This window comes from Solanum pennellii, chromosome 1 (genome assembly GCF_001406875.1).
Source record: "Solanum pennellii chromosome 1, SPENNV200".
Taxonomy (NCBI): domain Eukaryota; kingdom Viridiplantae; phylum Streptophyta; class Magnoliopsida; order Solanales; family Solanaceae; genus Solanum; species Solanum pennellii.
Window position 1 is genome coordinate 68,672,446 of NC_028637.1, and position 10,262 is coordinate 68,682,707.

The 10,262-nt window shown below is 28.9% G+C and overlaps 1 protein-coding gene across 2 annotated transcripts; it reads right to left on the reverse strand.

Moving 5' to 3' along the window:
• Nucleotides 1–2,882: 2,882 nt before the first annotated feature.
• Nucleotides 2,883–5,450, reverse strand: LOC107031890. Of its 2 annotated transcripts, XM_015233384.2 has the most exons (4): nucleotides 5,244–5,450; nucleotides 5,054–5,178; nucleotides 4,145–4,180; nucleotides 2,883–3,176 (listed from the first exon to the last, which is right to left on the reverse strand). In XM_015233384.2, the coding sequence occupies exons 1-4, from the start codon at nucleotides 5,394–5,396 to the stop codon at nucleotides 3,119–3,121; spliced, it is 372 nt and encodes a 123-aa protein (XP_015088870.1). In that variant the 5' UTR covers nucleotides 5,397–5,450; the 3' UTR covers nucleotides 2,883–3,118. The 2 variants fall into 2 exon arrangements, with proteins under 2 accessions (XP_015088870.1, XP_027772081.1); XM_027916280.1 differs by lacking the exon at nucleotides 2,883–3,176 and having other exon boundaries at nucleotides 3,789–4,180.
• Between the last annotated feature and the right edge of the window lie 4,812 nt (nucleotides 5,451–10,262).

Genomic DNA, 10,262 nt, shown 5'->3' on the forward strand with positions numbered 1-10,262 from the left:
TTAAGGTGCAAAAACTAGGGATTCAACAAAATAGTCAAGGAAAAAATATGGCTACCAACAAAAGGCTACATGCTTAAAAAGGCTAACTAGTGATATAATCCTATTATATCACTAGTGAAAAGGGTAAAATTACCATACAAATCAAAGAAAACCTATTATCACCTCATGAACAAAACAACACTTTTATTTCGTTTCAATAATATGCAGGACAAGTTCTAGACTAAGATGAAAAAAATGGAATAAACAAAATCTCACCACACATGGAATAAGTATCTATCAAGATAGATCAATTCCGCTTCTAAGGACATGATCATAAGAAACTACAATATGAAGTAAGTTATATACAAGGTCACTGTTATGAGCTTAGATGTCAAAAAATATGCATTTTTTCATCAAGCATTCACAAGAAAGTATTACAAAAAAAAAAAAATAGACCTAAATAGCTAGTATCACACCACTGAAAAGGGTCTTTTCTTTTCTCTCAAAAAAATATAAAAAATAATAATTTATTCCTAAAAAAAGACACTCGGCTCAAAGGGACGATCCTCGAAAAAAAAAAGGAAACAAAATGTGAGGAACCCATTATACAAAAAAGACGCAATAAACCAGTAAAAATTAGAAATTTAGGAATTCATTCCTCCACCCCACACTTAAAAAGATGTTATGTCCCCAAAGCATCAAATAAAATTTGAAACAAGGGTTAAAAAACTTCCTGAGTCCTTCAGGTCTAGCTATTAGCATGTTCTCTCAATTTTCATCAAGGATCATAACCCCACACTTAAGCTCAAACATACTTCTTAGCTCTAAATGTTGGATACTTAGAATTCTCTAAAATCTGTAAAAACAACACAAAAAATGAGGCTAAAAAAGATAAAAACTAAGAAGTTACACTATAAAATGGGTTGCTTCCAATAAGAGCTTAATTTAACATCGCGACACGACACAAATAAATTTACCATTTTTTTCCCACTTTGAACTTATGCATTTCACCTCTAACTTTACATCAAATTTTCTGCTCCTCTCAATGGGTGTTAGTATAAAGATAAAGAAACCAAGTAATATATGTCGTATCTTGCACTTTTTGTCCCTTAAGTGAAGAATGTCGTTTTGTCTACATGGACTAAAAAAACTTTAGAATATAGGAGCTTTGTTCCTCATCAATACACTCATCCATTAGTTTAGATTGTATAGAAAAGTGTTTTACATGAGATATGCCTAAACTCCAAAGCAACATTATTTACAACATTCTCACTTTTGTACTCTTTCTCAACCTCAATATTAAGGAATAAGGTGTAGTTGAATGATTAAAGTTCCTCTTTTTGCTCCACTAGTTGGTCATAATACACAACAATCGATAACTGGGCTTTAGACTCCTCAATCTTTTTGTTCAAGTGAGCCTCTAAGTCAAGAATATCTAAGCTAAATTGATCAATTTCTTGTGTGAGCTTATTTTTTTCATTAATCAGATGGGTAGACACTTCAATCTTTAGCAGTTGAATTCGTCCATATATCCAATATTGACTCATTATTCTTATTCTCCATAACTCTCTCCTTGTTGGTCCCCAACCTCTTATAATTCAGCTTGGATTGTAATTTTTGATTGAAGAACATCAAGCTTATATTCTAATTCGATGATTTCTTTGTACCCTTATGTGCATTCAAATATTTGTCCGGTGATTTTTGAATTAATCTTGTTCAACATGTATGTACATTGAAGCGCCTATTGTTTTGCATTCTCTGCTTTATCGCCCCTACCAACATCACAAATAACAGAAGAATCATAATAGGGGTTTGAGAGAAGGGAATAAGTTCTTGGACAAACATTCCAGTAAATATACTAACGACCACATATATGACATGAAAGACTTGCATCGCTCAATCAGGATTTATCTCAACCATACATATCAATAAGAGTACGAAATAATTCAAAAATAGAAAAAAATAATTGTTGAATTCTTTTTATAAAAAGTAAATTAATAAATAAAAAGAAAAGTAAACCTATAAGATTAGTTAATTTCTAAGTTCGTGTGTATGTGGTCGCGCAAGTAATACAATGACTCTTAAAAGAACCAGATTATCAATCACAAAGGACTTGTCAATTAACTATTTTTTACTAAATTATACAAGTCTAATTGTTTTTTTAAGAATGCCAAAAAAAAATGTAGAAATAAAATTATAAGATTACTTGCTATAGTTTAGAAAATCCCAGGGCTGCAACATGTATTGAATTTCATGTATCATAATATTGTATTAGAATTAATTTTAGTCCTCAAGTTACTGATTTACAGGGTTAATTGTACGAGTTGGGTTTAGACATCTAGTCATCGACCCCAGCTAACTATCTAACTACATCGTTGAGTAGGAAGAAATAGACTAACTGACAAGCATTTATATTTCATCCTGTTTAATAACCAAGCGAGTTATTCGTCTGGACATCACTCTTGAATACAAATCATCTCAACTTAATGAGTCGATCAGGCTCTTTATATACTCTGATGTATCTAACCTCTCCTCTCTCGATTTAAAATTAGACAATATGTTTTTCTTATAGTGATCAAGCATAAAATACTAAAATAAGAATATAGAAGTAACTTATAATAACAACTAAAAATTAATTCAACAAGTCTTTAATAAATCCATTCGTAGCTACTACCCCAAAATAAAAGCTTTAGCTACTACTCTCTAAGAAATCAAGAAGAATAAAAAAACTCTAAAAATATTGACAACTTTCTACTCCCTATATTGATCTTCACCTCAGTCTCCTCCAAAATAATTATTTCTATTAACTATTTATAGAGTAAGCAACCCTAAGTAAAGTAATTGAGTCTAAATCAAATTAGAAACTCAATCAAACGGAAATAGATTTCCCATTAGCTGATTCGCAATTAGCAAGTTGCAATATGCAATCTAGCACCATATACATTACATACTAGTAAAGATTGCCCGGGCACAAAACAAAAGTACCGAAAAGGTTATTACAATATATTATGCTCATAAGTAAAGCGGGCAGTTTAGTGATTGAGTTGAGTATGCATCTTGATTAGTTTGCAGGAGGTATTTCGTTTGGGAACGACCATTTTGGAAATGAGGGGCAAAAAAGGATTGTAGTCGTATTGTTTTAAAATGTACAAAGTGTAACATTTGTTGCATTGAATAAACTCCTAACACTGGTAACCCTGCAAAGATGCAAGTGAAGATGTATTAAGCATAAATTTTCTCCAGAGAAAGTGTTTTTATTGTTTCTACATGAAATTAAAATGTATTCATTGGTTTTGTGGTTCAATCTACAAACTCACAAATTTAGCAATGATGTCTGAAGAATTTGCTTAGAACCATTCAAGAAGTAGGGCTCTGGAATTAACATGAGAAAGCCACTCCTTTTAAGGTGACATGTTGACTTTTTGAGAGTCTATTCAACTAATTTTTAAAGCTAAATTAGATTATATTACTATATGGAAAGTAATGTAAATTACAATTTTTTGCATGTCGATATGATAGCAAAATACATCTTTAAATGTTAGTCAAAATCATATCGTTTGACTTTTAAAAAGGAAGTTATGGCAACTAAAAAAACGGAATGAAGCGAGTAGTAAAATTCATCAGGTTGATAAAGTGAATAAGGAGGTATTTAATCCATAACAGTTTCGAAATTAAATGCAGAAACTCAAATCTCAAATCAAAGCATCTGAGGAACAATAATTACTTATATTTACTCAGAGGAAGGAAACATACTTTTAGTACTTCATTTTTTATAAAAGGAAAGACATTGTCAATAAATTTCAGCTAAGATCATCTGCAAATAACTTGTGTATTATTCCCAATACTTATCATGGTCATCTATGGGCACATAGTAAAGACAAGAGCTATGATGATCAAGGAGCAGATTAACCATTGAAAACAGATGGTTTATCAACTTGACGAATAACACACTGATAAATAACATTTGCCTCTTGAATGGACTTATTTTGATTACTATAAAAAAGGATTAGCTTATATGTAACACGATTAAAGCCCTTGTATTCTCGGTTTTCAACTTAGAATGGTGAATCATGTGCCAGGGAATGAAGGTTAGATCAAAACATCTTGTTCAAACTTATCTTGTTGTACTTTGAAAAAGAGTAGGTTTCTCCCAGTACACACTGACCTGCATGTCCCTTGTGTGGAGCAGTAGTTGCACTCACTGCAAAGAAAGTAGAAGAAATACAAAAACATTAAATAGGTTGCACACTTATTCATATAAGTTGAAAACAACATATCTAGTGTTATTGTGTGCTTTAGGTAGTCTTTCAATAGGGTAAAGGTTCTAAAAAGTCCACTATATTTTAATTCGGACTCATAATAATTCTATTACATATGGATATGAAATGAGGGCAAAAATACAGTATCACATTTTTAGAGTACTTGTTAATCCTTGTGTTCTCGCAACTACTTCATACCAGAAAGATTTGCATAACAGAAATCTGTATATTACTTGATGAGTTTATAAATTAACATTATTGTCAATTCTATGAATCGAATAATAATGTTATCTTTGAGATACCATGGCATGATTGATTTTCAGATTTGCTTCTTCAAAACTATTGAAGAGTTGCAGGCTGACAATAGCAATAGAAATTTGCAGAGGAAAGTTTGATGAAGTTAACAAAATCAAAGTGAATTGTTACCTTAGCTATGGAAAGGCTCAGGGAATAATTTTATTACACACTATATTATATAAAAGTCAACAAAATCTAATGTTTTGTAGAGAGGAAATTGTCTTGTTTTAAGAGCTGAATGAGAAAATCATAGGAAAAATTGAAGGCTCAGTAAATGTTCAAGTTAGAATCTTACACATGATGATTGTCGATATGTGATAAAGCGCAAAAATACAAAAATGCATGAGTCAAGAAAGGCTTAAAAATATAGAGAAGCCCAAAGTCAAGTTGAAACGAAAATTCAAAGAGGCCTCGCGGGCAAGCAAATAACAGAAGCATTGCAAAATCAAATGGCAGATGCCGAGTTAGGGAATCAAAATCAAATAAACACCCGTGAAATTTGTGTGGAAGACACTCACCTGATATAGGAAGCAGCGGCAGACTCCACCAGCGTGCAAAATTGAGAGCGAGCGAAGAGGAGAGGAGAACCGAGGTGCGAAGATGACATTGTTTGCTGGTCGGCCGAATTTGACGTGTGGCGGTGCTGCACGTCAAAGGAGGCGTTAAGGTTTATGCAATATTGTAGAATCATGTGAAAATTATGTTCACCTGGACACAACTATGATGGAGAAGAGAAGAAGAGGAGAGAGCAGATGGAGATGGTGGATAACAATGGAAGACGCCATAGAATTGATGCAGAAAAGACAATTGACAGAAATAGCCAGATGACTTTTCATTGTTTTGGTTGGATGGAAGGACCATCACTTATTAAGAACGATTACTAGTATATCTTCCCGTGCATTACCCGAATTTTTAATTTTTTGTTTATTTTAGTTTGATTCAACCACAAGCAAATACTTTATATGTTTTTACATGTTTGGACTACTACTATGAATTATGTTTTAATTGAAATAATATTATATCCCTGTTAACAATTAGTGATATTCGAATGAAACCATCTCTATGACACAAATATCTTACTTTGATATTAAAAATAGAGGGAATTCATCGATAGCCCCTTAAACATTACATTAACTTTCATTTAAACACCTTAAATAGATTTTGTTTATTTTGAACACTTGTAATAGGCTTTTATTGTGTCATTAGGACACTTTTCGCTGACTCAGCAATATAGGTGTGTTGTACGAATTCTGAGCGCGTTTGAAAAGTTTTTTTAAGAATTTTTTTTTCATCTTCTTCCTCACTTTTCTCTCTCCTTCCACCACCCTCTTGAATTTATTTATTTTTTGTTCTTCTTTCTCATGCTTTCTCTTCCACTTTTCACCATCATACAATTTTTTTTAGGTTAGTGTATTACTTAATTTCTGCCTCATTCTTGAGAACCAATTTTTTTTTTTGTGATCTCACATTTAATTTTTCATCCATAGTTTTTTGTTAGATAATAATCGCTTATTACTAATCGTGTCCTCTAAAGTGTGCAGACCTGTTGAACATCAAAACAAAAAAATGATTACAGTTTCAAAATAGAAGCATTTCCCTAAAATTTTACTTCGTTTTAATCTCAATCTAATTTTTTTCTGCCCATAATATTTTATTTGTATATTCACTAGAAAATCAAATAATTAATTATGTAAAGTTGCATATCAGATAATTAATTTTCAAATTTATAATTAATATCCTCAGCAATTACAATGAAGATGTATATTTCAAAGGAGATTGGTGTCTTTCTTTGCAACTATAGTGACATGTGATAAGAGAAAATACAAATTGTATTTTTTCCCTGTTCTGTTCCTGGTGGAGTTTTAGAAGAAGAAGACATGTAAAGAAAATGAAGAAAGGGGTGGGACCCAGGTTAGAAAATCAAGTTTTTTTAAAAAATAAAAATAAATTCACGTGTCACATGTAGATTCATTTATTTCTTCACGTAAAAAGTGTTTGTCCAACGCGCCTAAGCTAAACCTGAAAATATAAAAAATATGTCAAAATGATACAATCAAAACCCACTTTAGGAGTTTAAAATGAATAAAGACTTACTTAAAGTGGCTAAGTGAAAGTTAGTGTCAAGTTTAACGAGTTACCGATGGGTTCAGCCTTAAAAATAAAATGTCATAAATTATACATTAAAAGAATTAAGTACACAATTATTTTTATTTAATTATATATTATATAACATAAAATAAAGTAAGGCCAAACACTATTATTTTTAAATAAACATAAATTCCTAAATTTTAGGCCTACAAATATTATAAAAAGAAAAAGACAAAAATACATGGAAGAAGAATCCATATTGATACTTAGTTAGTTAATATATTTTTTTTGTTTATTTTCTGGTTTTATCATCTTCTTTTTTTGGAATCGAAAATATCCTTTTCATTTATAAAGATTTTTAGATTTAGAATACTTAACACTAGATTTTAAATTTTTAAAGAAGACCATCGTTAGCCATGTATTTGAAAATAGTTAGTTAACATTTTTTTTTTGTAACTTTTATGCTTTTATCTTAATCATTTTTTTTATTAGAAGTAAAAAGTATTTCAATTATTTGTAATATTTTTATTTTTTGATACAATCAAATATCATATTAGGTATATGAAAATGAAATGGAACATATCACTTTTATTGTCATGTATGTAAATTACCTTTAAACTAATTTTAATTTTAATTTTTAATTTCTAATTTTAAAATAGTTTTATTAATTAAATATAAAATTATATTTTGAAACACTGCATCATGCATGAAATAGTTATTATAGCCCCATATTTCTTGTTCATTTTCTGATTTTATCTTCTTGTACTTTTTTTGTTTAAATTTAAAAGTATTTTTTTCTTTTAAGTAGATATTCAATTTTGAATAATTCATATTTAAAAAAATAATTTTAAATCAATATAATGATGATTCAATTTTATGATAAATCTCAAATTAAAAAATTTACATATAAATTTCTTATTGTGGAGTCATCTCAATATTCATAAAACATAATAAAAATAAAAGTAAATTATAATAATGACTGAATTACTTATCTCCTGAATAAAAGAGAATTCATAAGTCATAAGTTTTACTTAAATGGATTATTTCATTGCAAATTGCTATGATAATGACATAAATCAGAATTGCAATAAATAATAAATGACTGTTACGAAAAATACGAAAGAAAGTTCATAAGTCATAATTTTGCTTAAATTAATTATTTTATTGCAAATTGTACTGTTACCAATTACGATCTTGCTTGACGACTTCAACACTAACACACACATCCAAATTTGAATATTTCATATTTTTAATAAATATTTTAAATCAATATAATAAGATTCAATTTTTTGATAAATCTCATAACCAAAAAAAAACTTACAGGTAAATTTCTTATTGTGGATTTGTCTTAATATTCATAAAATAATAAATTTAAAAATAAAATATGATAATGGTTGAATTACATATCTCATGAATACGAAAGATAATTCATAAGTCATAAATTATGTTTAAATGAATTATTTCATTGCAAATCTTAATGATAATGACATAAATTACAATTGCAATTAACAATAAATGATCGATTTTTCCTCTTTTCATAAATCATCTGCAATGAAATGAAGATAAATACGAAAGAAAGTTCATAGGTCATAATTATACTTAAATTAATTATTGTATTGCAAATTGCACTGGTACGATCTTGCTTGATGACTTTTAACACCAATAACGTATTTGGTAACATTTCAAAACGACCATTACATTAATGGTAGAACTTGTGAGGCACTTTCTTCTAAATAACACTATTCACTTTGATATCAACATAATTTAACTTTCAACCTACTTGAGAATTTTGAAAATCGTAGATCACGTCGATATCAAACCATGATATGCCGACATTTTCTTCGTACTCTCTCATCATAATTATGTTGATATCAAACCATGATATAAAAACAATTGAAATATAAGATATATAAAAAAATAATTACCTGATTCGATGATGATCTTGTAGAAAGAAGAAACAAAATCTCTTTAAGGAGGAAAATTTGTATAATCTATTTTGTGAACAACTTGTCTAATGAAGTTTTTAGTTTTAGAGAAAACCAATATATAGAAGTGACAAGAAAAATGGAAGTTACATGAACTGAACTTTATTAGGTTTATATATTTTAATTTTTGAAAAATTGTCACTTACTTTTTGAAATAGTTTTGAATTTCTATCTCGTTTTTTAATTAATTAATAATTAATATTTTATTAATTAGTTTTTAGAGTTTGTATATAAGTGGGAATGTAAAATATTCCTAGGAAGTTTTAAAACTGCTTATTTGAATTTTATGTGTTAGTTAAATATAGTATTATTATTAATATTAATATATTATTAATGTATATTATTTTTACCGTGTTTTACAATTTTTTTTGTAAGTTTGCAGTTTTTAATTTTATTTTTTAACTATATTTAAATATTATTATTATTATTATTATTATTATTATACTGTTATTTTGACAGTTGGTTTCAATTTTTTTACCGTGTTTTCCCAAGTTTTGCAGTTTTTAATTTTCTTTTAGTTTTAATTTTTCAACTATTTCAAAATATTATAATTATTTTTTATTTTACAATTATTTTGCTANTTACGACATTGCACTTCATAAAACCTCATGAGAGGGGTACACACCTAAAAATAATGAAGTGATAAGATCTTAATAAGTTATGTCATATTGTGAATCGATGCAAAATGGTATATCGTTAACGATATCTTTGATACAATACCGTGCAATATTGTAAAAAATTATTATGACATAAATTTTACGACTATTAAAGCATGTTGGTGTATAAATAATTATCAAGAGAAAAGTGAAATGATGCATCTTGATAAGCGTAAAGCTTATTTGACTTGTAATGTAGGCACTAGAAAACGTCATACATTTAATATTGAATGTTGTCACTTGGCAAAATGATATAAAATATCTGATGAATTCAAAATCTAGAGCATTTATACGTTTTTGAAAAACTTGTTTATAATCCTTATAAGGATTAAACATATCCAAATATGCAAGTTGATGTCTAGAATTGAAATTCTTGAAGAGTTTTCAAAAGGCAATAGATTATTTGCTTAAAGAAATTGAAAGAACTTGCAGAAATCTTTGATCCTGAAGGGAAAATTTATAAAAGGAGATAGAAGGAAGCATATTTTCTCAAAGTGTTTCTACACTCGTGAGCCCCCAAGAAAGGTAATATCAACATGCAACCGGTTTGTTCAAGTAATACAATAGCTGTTATATTGACCAAGTCTCTATGAACTACAACTTTCAAGAAGATGGTGCACAAACTTGGAGAACGAAGATTCAAGTCGTACTCTTTTTTCCTCACAAAGTTTTTTCCCATTGGGTTTTGTTTGAAAGTTTTTTAATGAGGCATCCATAATGCGTATCATTAGATATACGTACTCTTTTTTCCATTGGCTTTTATCTAGTAAGGGTTTAACGAGACACATAATCTACCGACATTTAACGGAGAGTGATATATATAAACATATTTGTATTATAGTGAATGTCGAATTGTGTGGAGTCTTGTAAGATATGGTTAAAAATCCTATTTGGGGACCAAATAAGGTTCCCCTATAAATAAACGAGTTTTCCTTCATTGTAAACAAGATTTGTGAAAGAACTATGAATCTTGAATATACTTCAAGATGAGTAAGAAG

What these genes read in the sequence shown, in the direction of transcription:
- LOC107031890 (XM_027916280.1), bottom strand. Translation starts at nt 5,396, where the DNA reads ATGGTCCTTCCATCCAACCAAAACAATGAAAAGTCATCTGGCTATTTC. An exon ending in TCCATCATAGTTGTGTCCAG is followed by an intron (nt 5,179 to 5,243) that starts GTGAACATAATT and finishes TTTGACGTGCAG; the next exon opens with CACCGCCACACGTCAAATTC. An exon ending in GCCGCTGCTTCCTATATCAG is followed by an intron (nt 4,181 to 5,053) that starts GTGAGTGTCTTC and finishes CTTTCTTTGCAG; the next exon opens with TGAGTGCAACTACTGCTCCA.